The sequence below is a fragment of the Podarcis raffonei genome, chromosome 2, assembly GCF_027172205.1.
Source record: "Podarcis raffonei isolate rPodRaf1 chromosome 2, rPodRaf1.pri, whole genome shotgun sequence".
NCBI classification, from domain to species: domain Eukaryota; kingdom Metazoa; phylum Chordata; class Lepidosauria; order Squamata; family Lacertidae; genus Podarcis; species Podarcis raffonei.
In genome coordinates this window covers 32,659,242-32,681,783 of record NC_070603.1, presented here as the reverse complement: position 1 = coordinate 32,681,783, position 22,542 = coordinate 32,659,242, and the positions used below count along the sequence as shown (strand labels likewise).

Sequence of the window (22,542 nt, the reverse complement as noted above, 5' to 3'; positions counted from 1 at the left end):
TCTCATGCACAGGAAAAACTGGAGCCTGCTTTTAGTACTTGGCACTGAAAAGCTGCAAGCTTTACACAGGCTCCTTAAATCCCATTGAAGGAAAGAGAATTTAACAGTCTAATTGTGTCCAGGAGAGCTGCCAAAAGATACAGTGAAGAGTTGGTAACAAATGAATAATTTTATATAGCATCTAAATACAGTGGGTAGGTACTTAAAAGTGAAGAATGTGTATGCAAGCAAAATTGTGTGATAGGAAAAGCTTGGTATTGTGTTTTCCCCCTTTTAAAAAATGAAAACTACATTTCAGCAATACTCTTGAATTATTTAAGGATATTACCCTGTATATGGAAGCATGAGAAAAGCACTATAATCTTTTTTCCCCTTCTTCTTTTTTTACTCTGTTGTAACTCTGCATTAGCTGGGAGGTGTTTAGGGAATGTCAAGTCATTGTGGGTTTTTCAGTGAGACATTAGCTTTATGTGTGTAACTGTGATAATAATGCTAAACAGAAAGCTCAGAACTCAGAAATATTATGAACTCTTGCAATAGTGCTAGATAAATTAAACGTGTGTGCATTTACAGTATATATATTAGCACTGTCAAAATCTGACGTACATCTATTTAAAAAGCAGTACAGAACTAGAAAAAGTACAGAGGTGGCAAGGCATATCAAAAGGACTAGGAATGTACAGTGGCTTTCACATGAGGGGACACTTGGACAAAATGAGATTAAAATGATATTAAAAGACAACATAACTGGCGCAATTAAAGATAACTAGTGCAATTGGTTAAGAAGTCTTTCCTTGAAGTGTGAGCCAGTCATTTTATGAAATAATGATTGCACAATTGTATTTCCTCCTCATTAAATTAGGTGTTTTAGGATGCTGTGTAATCTAAAAGCATAAGAACTTTTTTTTTAAAAAAATAGTATATAGTAGAAGATTGATCCATCAATGGCTAATTGAAGCAACTTTGTGGTGCATGTTGGGATACTGCCAGGGAGATAAAGTCCATCATAGCCCCCAAGCCGGCTGCCGGACGATCCATCGATCTCCCATAGACACGCAGTATCAGCAATTAGCGACACGAAGCCTCAGAAAACAGATTGCCACATTCTTAGGCTGGTGCACACTCTGTCAGCAGAATTCACACAGCGAGAGATGCACAGCAGGAGAGCATATTTACAGTTTATTTAGCGTTGGTCAGAACAAATAAAAACATGACCGCCTGCATCGGTATGCTTAGGCAACTAAGAAGGAAACGAAAGCAACTGAAAACATAAACATCCTGTGAACAGGAAATACGCAGACTCTGTGACTCACAAAGCCTGCTCCCTTTTAAGGTGGAACGGAAATATCCCAACATCGCAGACCCACACAAGCTATTATTTCAAGCAATTTCTTCACTTTAAATGTGGATGAGTAGCCTATTTCCTAGGATAAGCACAATACAGAATGCAAACCTCTGCCAATTAAAAATGGTGTATAATTACTAAATAAAATAGTCATTGCTGGCCTTTAATTGTTCATTTCATGCTCCATCCGAAACTACTGGTATTGGTCTCATAAATCACTTATGCCTGAGAAATGACTTCAGTTGGGGAACAGGAGATCAGGTGTTCTGGACTGTATGTTCTAACAAAGCTGGAGTGTATTCCTGTTTATGAATAGTATAGGGATTTAACCTGGATCACTCACTAAACTAGTGGCAGAACTAGGCCTCTTGTGTCTATTCTCTACATAGGCCAATACTTTTCGAAAGCACGGTGCCCTGTGTGGTTGTGCTAATTATAGTTCTGAGAGAAACCAAATCCTGTTCCCTACAACAGAACATTCTGAATGTTCTGAAGAGGCAGCACTCACCAGTTAGATGGAAGGTATTAGCTGACTGGTAAGGAGAATATGTGGTTTGTATAAATGGTTACTTCAAAGCCTGTAAATCAACCTAACATTTGAAAATGCAATTCACTTATTACATTCTGTATGTGCAGAAGAAGTAGTGATACCTACTGTCTCTTACTATTAATCCGTGATGCAGTAGAATAAAGTAGCTTTTTAAATCAGACAGTTATGCATCTATCAATGCTATTGATAGATGTATAACTGTCTGATTTTTTAAAATAATAACCCAATGAACAGCGTGCATATTGAGACAGTGAATTCCATAGATTATATTTTTATTATGTAAGGACACATTTTATTTTGTTCGTCTTAAGCTTATTGTTTATTATTTTCATAGGATGAATAAAATATCTGTATTATGAGAATGTGTGTTGGTATTTACTGTTTCAATAACACTTTTGATTTTTTAAAAAAAACATCTTTCACATTTCCATTATCCAGACTTTTTATTAAGAACAACATAAGAACTTAAGAAGAGCCCTACTGGAACATTTTATAGGCCTGTCTTCTCCAGCATTCTTTTTCTGCACAGGCCAACCAAATGCCTATTGGGAACTCTACAGACTGGAAATGTGGGCAGTATTCCTCATAGTGCCTCTGAATCTGTAGTATATAGCCATCATGACAAGTAGCCAGTGATTACTTTACCCTCCATGAATTTGCCTGACTCTAGGCAACCTAGGGGATGCAGGTGGCGCTGTGGGTTAAACCACAGAGCCTTGGACTTGCCGATCAGAAAGTCGGTGGTTCGAATCCCCGTGACGGGGTGAGCTCCCATTGCTCGGTCCCTGCTTCTGACATCCTAGCAGTTCGAAAGCACATCAAAGTGCAAGTAGATAAATAGGTACCGCTCCGGTGGGAAGGTAAATGGCGTTTCTGTGTGCTGCTCTGGTTCGCCAGAAGTGGCTTAGTCATGCTGGCCCCATGACCCGGAAGCTGTACGCCGGCTCCCTCGGCCAATAAAGCGAGATGAGCGCCGCAACCCTAGAGTCGGCCATGACTGGACCAGTCAGGGGACCCTTTACCTTTACCTTTAGGCAACCTAGTCCTAATATATTAAAGCTTCTGTTCTTAAAGAATATGAAAAAAATCAGGATTGGAGTCTTACTTTGATTGGTTTGGATCTTTTGCCATTGGGAACCCATACACACAGGCTGCTTATTGTATTTCCTTGAATGAAACACATTATATTCTAAGAAGCAATACTTATCTGAATACATACTGAAGATTGTATGAGTAGAAGGAAGAACTGTGTTTTCCTACTGTCTCAGGGATTTGCTCTCTTCTTCCTTATCTAACGTGTCTGATGAAAAACAACTTAACATGATGAAACATCTGTAATTGCAGATTCATTTAAACCAGAAGAAATAAGGAACCAATTAGTTGGTTACATTTTGTGCGTGGGAACCAATTCCTGATTATAAAAGACACTAGTAGAACATATAACAGCCTTTGCCTGAAAAATACACTTGGACGGCAAGTGCTGCCTCCTCCTGTTTGCATATGTAATACATTGGAACCCATTACCTTGGTTATCTTAAATTTATATGTATCCACACCAATCCTGCATTATTTATCTTTTCCTATATTACTGTAATGCTATATCAATTTCACTTTACTGAGACGTCTGTTATCCTTTGGTGTTTGGAATGTCCCTTAGGCTACTTGCATAAATGAGGCTGAACTATTGTTTGCCAGTCCCCCCTCCTTTTTGCTTGTTGTTTTGCTTAAAATGGAAAACCACATTAATGTAATCAAACTTGTGTTCTCTATATATTTTCACAGACTTCAACAAGAGCTGGAGGCACTGAAAACAAGCTGGGATTCTCAAGTAGCTCAGATATCCAGGGAGACAGTTTCAAAAGACCTTCAGATTCAAGCACTGCAACAAGAAGAGGTGAAGCTAAGAGCACAACTGTCTAGCATACTGCAAGATATTGAAAGGTGAGTGATTTTGTGAGCTGGTTAAACCAGTGTTTTTTCAGGATCTTTCTTCGTGATCGATCTTGGTGTACACCCAGCCACAATTTGGCCCGCAGGCCAGAGATTCCCCATTCCTGCTTTAGAGAATTTGATCCTTATGGAGAGTGCAACACTCTCCAGAACAGGCTGAACACCAGTCATTTGGACAGATCAACTGCCTACTAACAGTACCTCTCTTGCTGAGCTTCAGTTTGTTAACCCATGTCCAGTCCATTACGTCAACTAGTCACTGATCTAATGCATCCACAACCTCACCTGGTTTTGATGAAAAAAGATACAAGAGTTGCATGTCATCTGTGTGTTGATTATTAATACACTTGAAATCCCTGAATGACCTCATTTAGCCATTTCATGTATATGTTAAACAGAATGAGGGGAAGCATGAGACTTTGTGGAATCCTGAAATGTGACTGCCACAGGGCCCAGCAGAATTTCCCCAGCAATGTTTTCTGGAAATGACCATCTAGGCAGGAACAGATGCAGTACTGCCCATGTCCAATACAGATGGAAGTTCCAGAATGATCATGGTTGAAGGTATTGATAACCCGAGAGCCCCTGTTAGATCCAGGTGAATTTACTGGGTATTCATACTCTCCCATCTCTCTCCTGATAGAGGTCATTCCACAAGCAACCAAGGCAATGCCAGCGCCAAAACCAGGCCTAAATCTCAGTTGAAATGGATCTAGAAAATCAGTATCAACCAAAGGCAGCCACAACTCATTTGAGTACTTGGTCCAGGAAAAAGATGTTTACCACTCCCCTACAGTTGTTAATTCCTCCTAGGTCTGAGAAAGGTCTTGTCAGGAAGGGTTGCACTACCACTTGCTTTAAGGGGATACTGTTTATTTTGGAGCAAAACCTGCTTTTAACGCTAGATGGTCCAGCCTCAACTGAGAGAGACCTTGTGGTCTGAAGACAGATAAAGGACCTGGGGCAGGCATGTGCCCGTAATGCTGTGGATGATTCGCAAATCAATAAGATGGATGGTCTTGCTTCTGATTCTCTGCTGTCACTTTGCCATGGGAGGAGATCATATAGGTTCATCCTTGTATTTGCCCTTCACTCACAGAAGGAAAACCCAGGGCAAACGAAACTCCATATGAGGCTGTGCGAATGGTACTGACTGTCTATCTTAAGGTCTGCTGACCTTTCAAGGCAGAAGGGAAAAAGAGAGGCAGGTGCACTGTCTGACATAATATTGGTGACTTCTGGCTCTCTGCCCACAGACAACTCAGGGGAGAGGGGGTGGGGGCTGACTCATGGCATGTCTTGCAGTGCTTTTAGCTCCCTGACATTTTTCTGCCTTAGAGAGCCAGTCGGCTTTAAAACAGAAGAAAGCAAGAGCTGAGCATGCAGGTTGACATGAAGGCAAGCATGCTCACTGATGTGCTATGGCTGTGGGCAACCAGCAATTGGTCTGCTAACCACCCTGATATTAAAATGGGTGGTCACATGAGTATTAAGATCACCCAGTGATTAAGTTATCCAGAAAACCAGTGTGATATAGAGGTCAGGGTGTAAGTCTAGTACTGGGGGAAATTAGGTTCAAATTCATACTCAGCCATTTACTACTAGTAGTATTGGTACAGCGTTGGTATTAGTACAATATTAGTATTATTTGTTCTTTTATTTATTAGATTTATTCATCGCTTTACACCAGAGTTTCAAAGAGACTTAAACAGTTCAGTAACAGTGACCTGGTTTGCAAATCATGCTAAGCCAGCTATGACTTAGTGTAAACATGTAAGCATGTTTGGCATAGCATGGTGTCTAAACCTGGGATCATGGTTAAATTTTCTCCAGACCAGCCACTTCCCCTCCAGGAGATCACATCTTCTCACTAAGCAACAATTTGGCTTAGGGTGCTATACATACCAGGCCAGTAGAATAAATATAAAAAATATAAAACATTAGATACTCAGCTGGGCCACTACAAGTTAATGGACAATAATCAAACCCACCACCCCCAACAATGTAAGTGTAGTCCCCAGTAAAAATTAATTAACCCAAAAAATTCCAGAACAGCAGAACTAGAAATGTTAACAACTGAAGACCTGAAAGAAAAATAAAGGTTTTTGGTGCAAAAAATATGTTTATGTAAATGCCAGGCAATCCTCTTTAGGGAGAGCATTCCATAGACAGTGGCACTACCACAGAGAAGGTTCTGGGGCTTATAGACACCCACAAAACTTCTGTCTAATGGTGATCTCACACTTTGCTGTATCTGGCTGCTGATGGACTTGGGTTCTTGCCTTATATGCTGCACACCTCAGTTGTAAAGGGTTAAAATTGTTGAATATTTTGTGACATTAAAATATAGATATTCAATTCATCCCCCCCCCCCATTATTATTATTTTTAAAAAATGTTCTCTTCATTTCTCCCTGTCTTAGGTATAAACAGCAGCTCTCATTAGCAGCTGAGAGAGAAGAGATTCTGGAAAGGGCTAAAGTGCAAATAGTCCTGGACTGGCAGCGGCGTTACGAGAATGCTGAAAGGAATCAATATCAGAAATCAGAGGCTCTAATACAGAGCCTGTCAACAGCTAGGGACCAGGTCAGAACTGCGTCACATTTGCTTAGCAGCTTAGCACAGAGCATTGGCAGAGGCATATTTCATGAGGGGAGATTTTATACCTTTGGACTTGTCATTCTTTTGTGCTTCTAGCAAATACATGAGGGGTTCCACCATACCCAAGGAGTTGGCACTCTCTTTCTGTAGCATATTCAGTCTGTGCTGACCCAGATAATGCATGAAAGTGGTTCAGTTTTTAAAACTTAGATAAACAGCACCAAGCTGATCTCAATAAAGTACTAGCTGGCTCTTTGCATGAGGATTATTTCTGCTTGCAGGTGAGAGAGGAGCTAGGTGAGGAGGAAAGAAGGAGCAACATAGGATACAACACAGGATGGAAAAACTAGGCTACAACTTTATTAGATGCAGTTTGCAGGTGGCAATGCAAGCCTATGTGGGGCTGCCCTTGGGCCCAGTTCAGAGGCTCCAGCTGGTGCAAAGTGCTGCAGCTGAACTGTTGATGTGGACACTTGCCAGCACATAACTCCAGTGCTCAAAAGCTTGCACCGGCTGCCCATACCTTGCTAGACCAGGTTCAGAGTTCTAACATTAATTTACAAGACCCTTAACAACTTGGATCCTGGATAGCTGAAGGGCTGCCTGATTCGTTATATCTCTGCCTGATCACTAAGGCCCACACCTGACTGTTAGGATTCTTTTCCTGTGCTTGCAGTCATGGGATTGTTTTTATCACATGATGGTGTATGTTTTCATTCCACATAGTGGGAAGTGACAGAGACACTGTGTTCCATGATGTAGGACGTTTGTTCCTTTGTTCTTTCTCTTTGCTGACTGATGCTGAAGAGAAAGAAGTTGAGTTGCAATGCTCCAAGTGTATATATGTAAATAAACGTAGTCTGGCCTGTGGACCAGAGATTCCTCATCCCCTCTAAGGAATACGTCTTGATGAATAGCCCATTGCCAAATTTTATCTTGGATAATTGTTTACTGATTGGCATGTTCTTTCATTTTTTGAAAGCTCTTCCACAATACTTTCCATTCACGATGTAGATGGTCATTCTGGATTGAGTTTAATTCAAAGGACAAGGGAGATTAAACATAGTATGTTGTCTTATGGCGATAAAATAATATTGAAGGTACTAGAAGCTAGGGGAGTGTTCTTTTCTAAAAACGTCTTCTCAAGTTGCCATCATTTTTTTTTTTTGCAGGTTACTGCTGAACTACAGGAGAAGGAACAGAAATTGCATGAAATGGAAATGGTCCTTTCTGCTGTAACACTTGAGAGGGACCAAGCCGTTCAGGAATTTCGAAAGCATGGTCACACGCCAAAAGGAGTGAAACAGGTTAAAATTACTTAATTGCTGTTCCTTAAACTGAACTAATCCTAAAACAACTCACTTTATGGCCAGGGCTAGCTCTGTGAGAGAAGCAATTTTTTTTATTTAGGCTTTTTATTTAGGTTCTATTTAGGTTTTGTGATCAAGGGCACACAGTTTTTTTCGGACCCTTTGGATATGAGAACAACCTCAAAAGTGACAAAATACAGTGAAATCATTTCCACATGGGGTTGGCATGCAGCTTTCATGTCACATGCAGTGGTGGCTGGTGCCAGTTGGGACTCATAGAGCAGAAGGCAGGGAGAGCAACAATAGCCAGTGACAGGAAGAGCCAGCTATTTCTAGTTTTCTCTTCATCCTCCTCTCTGCTGAGTTCTACAAGGGCAAAACTTGGGTTAAGGAGGAAGAAGCTAATAGACAGTGCTACCCCCTGGACAGTTGTAAGTTGGAAATCAAGCAGGTAGGGGCTGGTGGATAGCGGATATATTGGTGGGTCAGTGCTTAATTTGTCCTAACGGAGCACTTGCCATATGTTATATATCCACATATTTGCATTTCACTTCATCTGCAGACATTGGAAAGTCATGACGAGACATGGCTTTCCAATGTACATGCACAATGTGTACATGCAATAAAGCACACACTCTCCACAGCTGCTAACTTAAAAGAATGATTGTGCACTGTTTCCTGTGCAGGAGTACTTCCAGTGTGGGAATTGTGCAGTATTGGATGCAGCCTTGAGAGAATTTTTATAAGACAATGCAAAGTGGACAGGAAGTCCTGGTGCCCTTACGGTCTAAGCAAAGCATTAAAAGGGGGAGGTTTTGTAGCTTCTTGTTCTGAATAAGGATGAATTCAAGATGGATTTTTTTCTGGTAGATTTATTATTATGCATGTTTAGAGAAGCAATTGCAGTTTAAAGTTAATTTAAGCAATTGTTCAGCAATTTCTGAAAATGTGATTGCAGAGCTAGATTATTGGTAGCCTCTGCTAATTTTTGGCATCTCCTGCTTTTAATCTTGCATGTATTTGGTGTTGTGGTTGCTTTTGAAAGGCTTTGCATTTCCTGACATAAGCTGAAGGAGAGTAGCTTTTTTATTATTTGCAGAGTCATTCTTGCTACCCTCTGCCCTTGAAGATTGTAGTGTGTGAGTAACTGGCTCTAGTGCCATTTATGTACAACCAAAATAGAAAGTGGCCTGAAATCTCTCTGCAGAGCTTCCTCCTTAAATAATGTAGTGCATAGTGCTACAGTCAGTTATCAGGGGATGCTTTGTATTTTGGAGTGGTATGTAGGAAACATGTTGAGGAGTCTACACCAGCAGATCCAAAAGATGATGAACTTTCTTTTTTTTCTTTCTTTTTTTCTTTTTTATATTTATTAAGTTTCCATTTTATCACATTTAAATAAATCCTTATTATACTCATTACATATTTGCTCAATCGAGCTTTGACTTCCATCCCTTTCATCTCATGGTTTCCATAATACATTATTACTTCATAGGATTTATATATTTTCCCATTTACGTTTCACTTCTTCACAAATTTTTAAATAAATATAAAAAGGTACAAATCCTTAACATTGCAAGTTGCCTTACAACAACCCTGCTAGTGTTGTTAATTGTTTACGATTGTCCTTCAGATATTGTACAAATTTACTCCAGTCTTTTTGGAAAGCTTGATCATGCTGGTTTCGGATTTTCTCGGTCAGCCTTGCCAATTCTGCATAGTCCATCATCTTCGTCTGCCAGTCTTCTAGCGATAGAATTTCCTGTTGCTTCCATTTTGGGGCTAAAAGAGTTCTTGCTGCTGTTGTTGCATACATAAACAGTTTTATATCTCCTTTGGGATCTCATTCCCTACTATACCTAACAGAAATGCCTCTGGTTTTTTCACAAATGTACTTTTCAACTCATTATATATAATTTCCCAGGAAGCTTTTACCATACTACAATTCCACCACATGTGATAAAAATTCCCCTCCTTTTCTTTACATTTCCAACATTCCTTATTTTTCAATCAAGTTTTATTGAAAGTTTTCAACATAAAATACAATAAAAGCCAAACTAATCTATAGAAAAGAGATAAAAAAGAGAAAAGAAAGAGAGAGAATGGAAAAGAAGAAAGGAAAAGGAGAGAAAAAAATGGACACAACACCCTCTATCATTATTATCAGTCTCAGTCAGTTTTATTGCACATAGCCAAAGGCTGCCACAATGTACACAGAATTATTTGACAATTAAAAAAATATATACTGAATTGATAAAAAAGACTTAAAACATTTATATTATTAAAACATTACTTACTCTAAACAGAGCTATAAAAGTACCCCAATGTACAAATAAAAACATTAAACTATCACAATTATATATTAACCCTTATTCCACACACAGAAAGATGAATGCTCCCATCTCTCACCTGGCAGCTTCCCCCTCTTTCCCCAGCCTCCCAGCCTGGGAGATCCTCTCTGCTCTGCCCTCACAAAAGACCCTTCATCATCCATTCATCACCTTCCTGGGTGTATCTTCCTTAATCCAAAATAAACTTTATAAACTTTTTTTGAGGAATTGCCTAGAAAATGGTCAAAGGCCTGGAAACGATGCCTTATGAGGAACGGCTAAGGGAGCTGGGCATGTTTAGCCTGGAGAAGAGGAGGTTAAGGGGTGATATGATAGCCATGTTCAAATATATAAAAGGATGTCACATAGAGGAGGGAGAAAGGTTGTTTTCTGCTGCTCCAAAGAAGCGGACACGGAGCAATGGTTCCAAACTACACGAAAGAAGATTCCACCTAAACATTAGGAAGAACTTCCTGACAGTAAGAGCTGTTCGACAGTGGAATTTGCTGCCAAGGAGTGTGGTGGAGTCTCCTTCTTTGGAGGTCTTTAAGCAGAGGCTTGACAACCATATGTCAGGAGTGCTCTGATGGTGTTTCCTGCTTGGCAGGGGGTTGGACTTGATGGCCCTTGTGGTCTCTTCCAACTCTATGATTCTATGATTCTATAAAGTATACTTACACTGCTTTATGAAACAATACACAGTGGCCACATTCACATGTTATACTAACTCAGTCTATATAAGTTTTTTTTAAAAATCACAATGTGGATGAGCAGTTGAGTGGGGGACGAAGCCACAGAACAGCTGGATTAGGGTTACATCTGAACCAGTACTGATGGTTTGTTTTTCTCCAAACAAACTCTGATTTGAAGAGGAAAAAGTATTCCCCCACCCCTTGACTTCCTGATAATAAACAAACCATAGGCTTTATTTTGGACGTAATCCTAAAGCAGTCACCCCATGGTATGTTTTCCCACTCAGCTATGGTAGGAGCGAAGCAGGAATGCTTGGCTGCACATACACATTATAAAAAAAAAACCCCAACCCTCCAATCTGCTGTGCTTGGTGTTAACTACTGAATTAGCATTATTTTTTATCTGGCCAGTGTCTGGATAGGATTATACATATATTTTAGAAGGGAGTTGGGCTAGAGGGATTATTTCATGGTCCAGAATGAGCAGATGAAATATAAAAGTATATGAAAACATTCTTGGGGAAATGACTTCTGGCCAAATAAGAAAGCAATGTGATGTTAACATTTATTTATTTTGGGGGGAAAGATTGGGAACAGTTCCATGACCGCTTACTATGTTGGTAGGAAGACAAGTGTAAGCAGTCATGAATTGCCCCAGCAGTATGACTAAGTAGACTATGGTATGTTATACTAACTACAACAAAAGAACACCAGAAAATAATGCGAATACATTTGCTGGTTGAACTTAGAATGTAGCCTAAATTCCCCCATGCATAGTGTCTCTGGCTACAAAATTTTCAAGCATGAGTTCCATGTTAAAAAATATATATATAGAAATTCATAGGTAGTTTTATGCCTACAGTTTTCTAGTGCTGTACAAAGATTAAAAAACAAAAATGTTTCCTGTCCACAGACTTACAATGTAATAGACATAGAATCATAGAATTGTAGAGTTGGAAGGGACCTTGAAGATCATCTAGTCCAACCCCTGATACAAAAGGATAAAGGAAAGGAAAAGGAAAACAAGCAAGTGTTGTAGGTCAAAACTGGTAGAAGAACAAATGCATTTCCATGAGTAATACAGATTCCTCATTGTCGTGTGCAGAGGTCTAATAAATGCCTAAAAGCTATATTATGTTTTCTTCTTGGTGGTTTGACAGCTTGCCAACCTATTTTTGTAGCATATTTGACTCCGACATGATTCTGTAATAAAGGGCTAGTCATTTGTATCTATATCAAATAACTCTTTAATTCACTTTGGTTCAGCAGGACACCTTGAGAACACCCATTTAAAGGCCCTTATACACTTAGTGAATACCAGACACATATTTACTGAATAAAAATTATGGTCACCTGAATTTATACAGTCATCAAAATATATGCACATTCATCTATGAAATATGAGCAGTGATTTAGCATTATCGTGATATGCCCCTGTGTGAATTGTACTCATGTGTGATTGGATCCTGATAACAAAAAGTACTCTTTCTCTTATCCATCTGATCCTAAGGGGCAGGATGGAAGTTCTATACAAGTGTATGAGATTGGAACGGGCTGGATGTGACTGAACAAGCTGAAACTAAATCCAGAAAGGCGGATGTACAAGTGGCTGGGGCTCCCTTTTGACCCCAATTCAAGCTGTTGTTATTAGCCATTAAAGCCCTAAACCTTCTGAGACCAGACTATCTGACAAATTGCCTCCAGCCACATGAGCCCGTTTATGCACTGAAATCACCATCATTCTGAAGCTAAGCTCAGTGTTTCCCTGCCAACTGAAGTATGGTGGCTGAGCACTGAAGACAGGGCCTTTCCAGTCACAACACCCAAAACTGCCACACCCTCCTGAAGGAGGCCTGCTTGGGCCCCTCATTTCTTGCCTTTCAGTAAGTAGCAAATACTTATTTCTTGCAGCAGCTGTTTGACTTCAAGTTGCTGTCAGCTTTGATGTTCATCTTGGAGGTTTGCTCATTTCCCAGTTCTTGCTCATGCTAAGTACAGCAGTGCCAGTGAGCTAGAGCTAGTGACCAAAGCTTGTTTAAATCCTCAGTGCTGTGCTCTGTTGTTACCACGATTGCCATCTGTAATATCAATCTCTACACCAGTTTTAAATCTGTCTTGGCATATGAATGACTGAGAAATGTCATACTATTTCCAGGTGGATAGGCTCTGATCTTTCAGTGATCATATGGCTTTCACTGATAATGACCTTTTTCACACACAGTAGCTACCGTATTTTTCCCTCTATTACACGCAGATTTTTTCTCCTAAAAAGTAAGGGGAAATGTCTGTGCGTGTTATTGAGCGAATGTGTGGTCCCTGGAGCTGACAAGCGCGAGTGAAGGCAAAAATCAGGCAAATATCAAATCGTCCGGAGAAGGGAAGCCTTGAAAGGAGGAAGCTCTGCCTCAGGGTCTTACTGCCCACCTGCTTCTGTTTCCTTACTGTGTTTGCTCAAACGGAACAAAGAGCAGAGAAAACCCCTCCCCTCCAGGCAAGCAGAGTGGAAAGCAGCAGAGCGTCCTTCTAATTCCTCTCCGTGCGTCTGGGACTCGAAGGCAACATGCAGGTTGGGGGGGGGGAGAGAGAGCGAGCTGGCTGGCTTGTGGGGGGGGGGACTTTTGCCTTCCTTTCCTCCCTCCGGTAAAACCCCTCTCCTGCATTCTTAGCCAGCTGCTTCTCTGCACACCCCTCTCCTTGTCGCTTCTATGTTTTTCCTTCCCTCCCTACTTAAAACGTGGTTCCAATCACGGATCCACATGGATCCTCAGGATCTTTGCATTGAGTCACCCCAAATTCACCATCAGATCACATAGCAATGATCTGATGCAAAAACAGGGCTGCAATGGTGCAAAAACATGGTTACAAAGCACGGATCCACATGGATCCTCAGGATCTTTGCATTGGGTCACCCCAAATTCACCATCAGATCACATAGCATGTCCATGGCTACAGCCTGCACCAAAAAAATCACGCACCCACTGTTGCCTGGGGCTGCAATGGTGCAAAAACGTGGTTACAAAGCATGGATCCACATGGATCCTCAGGATCTTTGCATTGGGCTACCCCAAACTCACCGTCAAATCACATGTCTGTGGCCGCAGCATGAAGCACAAAAATGATACACCCACTGTTTCATTCAGAATTTTTTTTCTTGTTTTCCTCCTCTAAAAACTATGTGCGTGTTATGGTCAGGTGCGTGTTATCGAGCGAAAAATACGGTAAGTGGTACTGTATTGTGAAAGACTTTTGAATGTTGAATGATGATAGAGATGTATTTGCTGCACTCTAGTGGTTGGTACCTGTTCAAAATACAAATATCCATCCTGTAAATCTGGAGAGTGTTCGAAAAGGTAGTCAGATTGAATGATTTCATAATACAGGAACTTCTTCCCTATTCGGATCCAGCTGTCTTCCACACAATTTTGTTCAGGCATCACCTTAAAACATTTTTTTTCTTTGCAGGCACAGTAAGGGTGGCTCTGTTTGATATAATTATATCACCGATGGTTTTACACTTTAATAATTGTATATCAGATTATATTTTCTACTTTGTTTTTAATGTTGCTCAGGAAGAGCAACATTGTGGTGTTGTGTTGTGTTGTGGTGACATATGGTAGTCATATTGCACATACTCAGCATGTTAAATGGTGCTCAAAGGGCATTGGTAGGGTTGGGAACAAAACACACTTTGGGGCCTGCTCTCTGACATGTTTATCCAGCTATCATCAACATTCAAAACAGTGTCCTGCAAAATCTCTTTGCTATTGTGCGTGAAAAAGGTCGTCGTTGGTGAAATATGTATGAGCTCCACAAGATGAGAACCTGTCTATACAACATAAATTGGTTAGAGTTGTGCTCAGCTCACCTTGCTATCAAATACTTTGCGCAAGAGATAGACCTCAAGAATGTTATCTTGCTCAGTACCAACACAAAAAAGTATTTGAACCACCAGGGCAGGTCACAGGTTTCTACATAGGGAGGCAGAGGACCTCTTCTATTGAGCCGGTCAATCTCAAATCATTCATTCATAGCACAGCATATCAAGGGGGATGACAAAATAGAAACATCGCCACCCGACCCCACCCCTATCCATCTTCCCTCCCTCCATCCCCCTTTCTTCCCCCCCTTTTTTTCTTCTCCCCCTAATGTCTCAATAAATGAAACGGATTTGTAAAAATGTTACATGGCAAAAAAATACGAGGCATTACACTTACTTCTGTAAAACAAGAAAATCCTTAATAAAATATTTTTAAAAAAGGGGGGATGACAGTCAGACAGAAGATTATCTAAGCACATGCCTTCTGCCAACTGCATTCCACCAGCACCTCTTGGGATCCAAACCAATATATTACCCTGAACCTGTGGGGCTGCTGTCATGTAGCATATTCAAGTTGTCATTCATATCATTAATGCAGCTTCACAAGTCTTAGAGCAGTACAATTCATCATACAAAGTTTGCAGCATTGGTCCTTTTTCTACTGTGCACATGGCAGACATTTATATTAGTTTTCTTTAAGATACTATGCTTTCTTGGTGCATTTTACTTCCTTGCTTGAGTCCTTTCAGGGTGTAATTCTTGTTTGTTTCTTTAATTGTTTGGTTACCATGCAGGATACTGTAGGAACCACTGAACTAGGTTTTCCTTCTGCTGATATAAAGAGCTTACAAGAGCAAAACAGTACCTTGCGATCTGTTATTGCAGAAATGAGGAGAGAAATGGAGACCCTTAATATTCAGGCACTTTCATCTGACCAAAGCAAAATGGAAGCACAAGATGCTGGTAAGGCTGATGCTACTGTAGTTTCTTGTACTGCTGGTAATGTTGATTGGGTTAAATATTAACTGCAGAGTGTATATGCCAATTTCTATACTTTTCTTTTAACAAGCGCTTCCCTTCTCCTAGCACTCATCATCTTCTTAACATAAATGTTTATATTCATATTTCAGTTGCCTCATACATTTACACTAATGAAAGATGCAATGCATTCCTAAAGATCTTCAATCCATAGCAAAAAGTTACCATGATCATATGATAGATAAAAATCAAAGCTACATGTGAACAAATGGAGATCATTGCAGTTACATTTTGAGGGCAGGATCAGCACAGGCAAAACTAATGTTCTACTGAGACAGTATAGTTACAGCAAAACATTCCTATGAGAATAAATCCTATAGTTACAAAAAAAAATGTGGGGAAAGTGAAAATCATTTGATAAAATGGCTTTCAGTTCTTGCACAAACATTTGCAACTGCGTAAACTGAAAGAGACAGCAAGATTGATCTTGCTTTGCTGTAATCCCACATCAGACACTTCCAGTTTTATTTAAAGGCCACCTAAATATTTAAAACAATATCAAACTTAAATTACACTAGCTTAATCATGACCACCAAAAGCCAGGCCAGCATTGGTTCACATAGCTTCAAGACTTTTAATGGATGGGAAGCTGTATACATGTACCAAGTTGGTGAACTGGTGGAATAATTAAGAGGGATCGCCTGCTGATATAGTGCAGGCTTTCTTTGGAGTATGTCCTGTCCTTCCCCTTGGAATGATGCAGCTGCTATATACTAGCCAGGGCTAGGCATTCTTTGGGGAAGTAATTCTTATTTGCACACACAATGAGCCTTTGAATACTTTATTCACGCCTGCAAAGTACCTGGCTGAGATAGTTATCTTTATTTTTTGCAGACTATGTTCAATCCTTGGAAGAGGAGATCAGAGTATTGAAGAAAAAATGTGAAGACATGGACAAACAATATGAAGATGCACCTGAAGTTCATGGAAAGCTATTTGTATCTTCTCTGAAATCATCCAGTTGTGATAAAAATACTCAGACTTCCTACCACATTACCATTGGACAAGACAGTAAGAGAAACATGTTGACAGATCTGCTTAAAATATGATAAATTTCCTAAAAGAGAGCTTTACTTCTGTTGAAGAAAAATCATGAAAACAGTGTTTGGGTCATCATTTTGTATACATGTGGATCACAGTGTTCATGCTTTTTTACTTCATGGAAGAACTTTCCATGTGAGAAAGCCACCTTTTGTAGCATTGGAAGGTCGATACAATTTCCTTCTAAAAACAGTGTGCTGATTTGTTTTATACAGTGGAATTTATACACAGGTCCTGAAATATCAGGGATATGTGTGTGAAATTATTGATATTTTCTAAACCCAGTTTTCCTTGCAGCCATTTTGTTTCCCTGTAAATAAACCGTATGATTATTCTGATAGGTAAATTTCCTTGATATTTAACAGAATAATCAAACAGCTTTTCACAATAATGGACCTGTTTTTCTTGACCCTAATACTGTATATATATGGCATGTGAACAGGAAAGACATGTTTATGGTAATATTTAGCATTCTGCACCAACTCAGCTTGCTGCCTGCTTTATCTGCTCTTTGTTTTTCAGGTACATTGCATCCAGATGAAGTTACTACCAAGAATTCTTTGGAAAGGCAAAGCATAAAGAAAAATCCTCAGATGGATTCAGTGAGAACACAAGAAACACAAGTGGTAGGAAAATGCTGAATCTTTGTGCTCTTGTGATTATAAAATAATGTTTTCAAGGGAACAAAGTTATAATAGCCAATCAATGGTTGGGAATATGGGCTTCTTTTATTCGTAATAAAGCTAGTACTTAGTTTTTTATATATTTGCTGTAAGAAGCATCATATTCTCTGGTCACAGCACTCTCTCATACAGTGGTACCTCGGGTTACAAACTTAATTTGTTCCGGAGGTCCGTTCTTAACCCAAAACCGTTCTTAACCTGAGGCGTGCTTTCGCTAATGGGGCCTCACCGCTGCTGCACGATTTCTGTTCTCATCCTGAAGCAAAGTTCTTAACTCGAGGTACTATTTCTGGGTTAGCGGAGTCTGTAACCTGAAGCATCTGTAACCTAAAGCATCTGTAACCCAAGGTACCACTGTGTGTGTATATATATATATATATATATATATATATATATATATGGAGAGAGTAATATAATTACAAACAAAAGACACCATCAAATTAGTAGCTAACTTTTAGAAACGTGATTTCTGTTCTCATCCGGGGGCAAAGTTCTCAACCCGAGGTAACTCTTCCAGGTTAGCGGAGTTTGTAACCCGGTGTTTGTAACCCAAAGTGTTTGTAACCTGAGGTACCACTGTATTTTAATCTAAAAGTTAGAATCTGTACTTATCCATCAACTTCCACTAGGAGGCATTGTAACTCTATGTATCACAGTTATTCCAGTCTACTATGATACATGAATGACTATCATAAGAGGGCTGGTCTAATTTAACTGATACTGGTTGCAAAGGAGAATAGCTTGTATTATTCCATCATACTGTGGGGGATGAATCATTTGGCTAAAATTGCAGCTATTCAATCTGAAAGGGATAAGATTTATCCTACTTTACTATATTCCCAAGTATTTTTTCCACATCAGACACCTCCAGTTTTACATAATGTCAACCACAGTATCAAACTTGAATCATACCAGCCTAACCATGGCCACCAAATGTCGGGCCCAAAAGGACTCACTTAGCTTTGAGATTTTCCATGGAAGAGAAGTCACCAGTAGTGCTTCTCTGCACATCCTTCATGAACCAAGTTGGTGAACAGGTGGAATAATTAAGAGGGGTCCCCTGCTCTCAGGGGAGATAAGAGATCACAATGAGGTATAGATTTACAGGCCTCAAGCTATTTGGAATATTTAGCCTAGAGGCAGCACGTTGCATTTTGTGTCCAGAAGGCTCAGGAACCAGCATTGGAGATGAAATGCTGATACAGTGCAGGTTTGCTCAGGAGTGTGTCTTTATTGGGATGATGTTTCTGCTGTATACTAGTCAGGACCGGCTCTACCATTAGGCAGAGTAAGGAGGCTGCCTCTGGTGGCAGATGCTGGGTGGGGTGGGAAGCAGCAGCAAAGTGCTGGGGGGCAGAGGAGGAGGAGGAGGAGAAGAAGAAGAAGAGGAGGAGGAGGAGGAAGAGGAGGAGGAGGAGGAGTTTGGATTTGATATCCCGCTTTATCACTACCCGAAGGAGTCTCAAAGCGGCTAACATTTGCCTTTCCCTTCCTCCCCACAACAAACACTCTGTGAGGTGAGTGGGACTGAGAGACTTCAGAGAAGTGTGACTAGCCCAAGATCACCCAGCCGCTGCATGTGGAGGAGCGGAGACGCGAACCCAGTTCCCCAGATTACGAGTCTATCGCTCTTAACCACTACACCACACTGGCTCACATAACTTACCTATTGGTTTTTTAAAAATATTTTTTATTAAGGATTTTCTTGTTTTACAGAAGTGTAGTGCCTCGTATTTTTTCTTCTTCTTCCATGTGACATTTTTACAAATCCGTTTCATTTGTTGAGGCATTAGGGGGAGAAGAAAAAAGAAAGAAAAAAGAAAGGGGGGTGGGGAGAGGGAAGATGGATGGGGGTGGGGTCGGGTAGCGGTGTTTCTATTATGTTTAATGTATGTAGAGTTTGGTGTCAGCGTTGCTTGTGTTGTTCACTTGTGTTCCTTTGGTGGTGAGAGAGGTTGGGGTTGGCCTAGGGTGTGATTGTTTGCTTGTGATTGGCTGTGGTGATCTTTGTTTCCGTGTGTGAGTGAGGTGGGTGGGTGTTTTGGATCAGGTTAGCCATATTGATTTGTATGCTGTTGGTGGATTATTGTCATTGTCCTGTTGGGCTGTGTATGTGATAAAGGGGAGCCATACCGGGGTGAAGGCGTCTTCTTCTGTTTGTCCCCGTGTCAGTTTCAGTTTATTAGTTAATTTTTCTAGTAGGGCTGTTTCCCATACTATTTGGTACCATTGGTCCATGCTTACTCCTGACAGGTCTCTCCAGTGTCTGGTTATGGTGTTTCTGGCTGCTGAGAGCAGATGGGTTATGAGTTCTTTGTGGTGTAAATGGGCATTGTTGTCTTGGAAGATGTTTAGTAGGGCCAATTCTGGGGTGATGTCTATTACTTGCTTAGTTATTTTACATATTTCTTGTATGGCTGTTGTCCAGAATAGTTGAATTTTGGGACACTCCCACCACATGTGGAGGTATGTGCCTGTGGAGGTGCACCCTCTCCAGCATTTTGGTGAGGTTCCTGGGTGTATTAGCGCTAGTTTCCTTGGTGTTAGGTACCACCTGTAGGTGAGTTTCAGTGTGAGTTCTTTTCTTTTCGTTGATATGGATTTAAAGGAGGGTTTAGACCACATTCTGGTCCATTGAGTGGGGTTAATCTCATAGCCTATGTCATTCTCCCATTGTTTTTTGATTGCGTCTAGGGGATTTGCGGGGTTTTGGAGTAGTATTTTGTATATTGCGGATACCGTCCCTTTACCGTTTCCCTTTGTTGTTAGGAGGAGGTTTTCGAAGGTTGTCAGGGGCCTAGTTGCTGCTGATTTTACTGTTGGGTTGTTTAAGAGGGCATGTAGTTGGTGATGTGTTAACCAGGTCATTTGGGTGTCTTCTAGTTTGTCTTGTATTTCTTGTGTTGACAAGGGTTTGTTATTTTTATAAAAGTCTATTAGGCGATATAAGCCTTTGGTTCGCCAGGTTTTTATCTGGAGGTTTTGTGCTGCATGGTGGAATAATGGGTGGTACGCCAGGGGGATTAGTGGGGATGGGGTTGGGGATAGTTTGCCTATTTGTGTTTTCCATGCTTTGAGCATGGTCTGTGTGTACCTGTTGAGTGTTGTGGGAATTTTCTTTAGTTTGTTTGGGAGGAGTGGGTATGCTGTGGTGCAGGTATTTTCAATTGTGTCCCTCTCTAGGTGTACCCATTGTTTTGTCTCATCTTTGAGTATATATGGGATTATATGTCGTATTTCGTTGGCAATGTAATATGCTTCTATGTTGGGGATTCCCCATCCTCCTTCTGAGGTGGGGAGGTGCAGGTATTTGGGGCTTATTCTTGGTTTTTTATGTGAGAAGATGAAAGAGTGTAGTTTTCTCTGCCAACTGCGAAGTTGGGTTGAGGGGATCCAGATTGGGAGGGTTTGGAATAGGTAGGTTAGTTTTGGGAGTGTGATCACTTTGATCATGGCTATTTTGTCTGAGAGAGTGAAATTCATGTTATTCCATCTCTTTAGGTCTTTGTTAATTTGTCGCCACAGGGGCTTGTAGTTGTGGAGGTACAATTTATTGAGGTTTCTGGTTATTTGTACCCCTAGGTATCTGAACTTGGTGTGGCAAAGTTTTATTTTGGTGACCTTCGTGAGTTCTTTTTGGGTGTGAGGAGGGGTGTTGGAGCACATAGCTTCTGACTTTGTAAAATTTACCTGTAGACCCGACACCATTGCAAATGTGTTGAGTTCTCTGATTAGGGAGGTTGTTGTGCTTATGGGGTCTGGTGTTGTGACCATTAGGTCATCTGCAAAGAGCCCAAATTTATAGGTTCTGCCTTTTATTTCCACTCCCTTGATGTCTGTGGCTGCTCGGATGCGGATTGCTAAGGGTTCCAGAACCAGGATAAATAAGAAGGGAGACAGTGGGCATCCTTGTTTCGTGCCTCTTTGGATAGCTATAGTATTAGAATCCATATTGTTAGTTCTGCAATTTTGCTGAGGCTTGGGAGTATATTTGTTTGAGGATTTGTAAGAAGTTGGGGCCAAATTTCATTTTAGTTAGTACTGCTAATATGTATTTCCACTCCAAGCAATCAAAGGCTTTGAGGATGTCTAGGGACATAATTGTCAATGGGAGTTTAGTTGCCTTGCTGTGTTCGATCAGGTTCAGTAGTTTCCTGATGGGGTCTGTTATATTGCAGCCAGGGACAAAGCCAGTCTGGTCTGGGGCTATTAACTTGTGTAGGAAGATTTTTAGGCGGTTGGCCAAGATTGATGTGAATATCTTGTAGTCTTGGTTTATTAATGAGATTGGGCGGTATGATTCTACTTTGAGGCTATCTTTTAGTGGTTTTGGGATGGAGACTATTTTGGAGTGGGTCCAGGTTTTGGGGATGGGGCCCCCTTTTATGATGTCGTTGAATAGGCGGGTCATGTAGGGCATCAAGGGTTCTTTGAATTTCCTATAGAATTCTGCTGTGAAGCCGTCTGGGCCTGGGGCTTTGTGTGGTTTCAGGTTTTTGAGGACCGCATCTATTTCCTCTGGGGAGATAGGGCTGTCCATGAATTCCTGTTCCTCATCAGTTAGGGTAGGCATGGTCAGTCCTGCTAGAAATGTTCTGATTTCCTTCTCTGGTGGGTTATGGGAGGTGTATAGGTTGGAGTAGAATTCTGCAAATTCTGAGGTTATTTCTTCGGGGGAGAATGTTATGTTGCCGTCTTTTTTGGTGATGCAGTGTATTCTTGTTTTGAGTGCTTTTTTCCTACATCTATTTGCTAGTAATCTGGAGTTTTTCCCTCCATATTCGTAGAAACGTTGTTTAGAGTATAGAATGTTGATCATTCTTTTGTTAATTTCTAGGGAGTCTAGTTCTCTCCTTTTTTGTTCTATAAGTTTGAGGAGTTTTTTAGATCCTGTTTGTTTGTAGCGTGATGAGAGGGCTGTGAGGTCTTGTTCTATTTTGCTAATTTTTGAGGAGGTTTGTTTTTTAAGGAATGTTTTCTCTTTTATGCAAGCTCCTCTGGTGACCGCTTTCATTGCGTCCCATAGGAGGGGGGTTGTTATATTGTCTACATCGTTTTCCTTGAAGTAGTTTTGGAGGGTTTTTGTGAGACTCTCTCTAATTTGTTTGTTTGTAGTTAGGATGGGACTGAAGGACCATGATGGGGTGGTTTGTGTTCCTTCTCCTATTTTAACGATGACTTCTACT

General features: G+C 40.6%; 1 protein-coding gene across 11 annotated transcripts in view; it reads left to right on the top strand.

Annotated features, from left to right (window-relative positions):
* Positions 1–22,542, top strand: part of CCDC57 (coiled-coil domain containing 57) — a 70,958-nt gene that overhangs the window by 26,564 nt on the left and 21,852 nt on the right. For all 11 annotated transcript variants that reach the window (XR_008328780.1, XM_053375660.1, XM_053375659.1 and 8 more), the window contains 6 exons: positions 3,678–3,836; positions 6,268–6,430; positions 7,618–7,752; positions 15,389–15,557; positions 16,467–16,643; positions 17,196–17,299. Coding sequence is in view for 10 of the 11 variants with exons in the window: in XM_053375660.1 (XP_053231635.1) it covers positions 3,678–3,836; positions 6,268–6,430; positions 7,618–7,752; positions 15,389–15,557; positions 16,467–16,643; positions 17,196–17,299 (907 nt within the window). In the remaining variant the exon portion in view is untranslated. The remainder of the gene's footprint in view (positions 1–3,677; positions 3,837–6,267; positions 6,431–7,617; positions 7,753–15,388; positions 15,558–16,466; positions 16,644–17,195; positions 17,300–22,542) is intronic.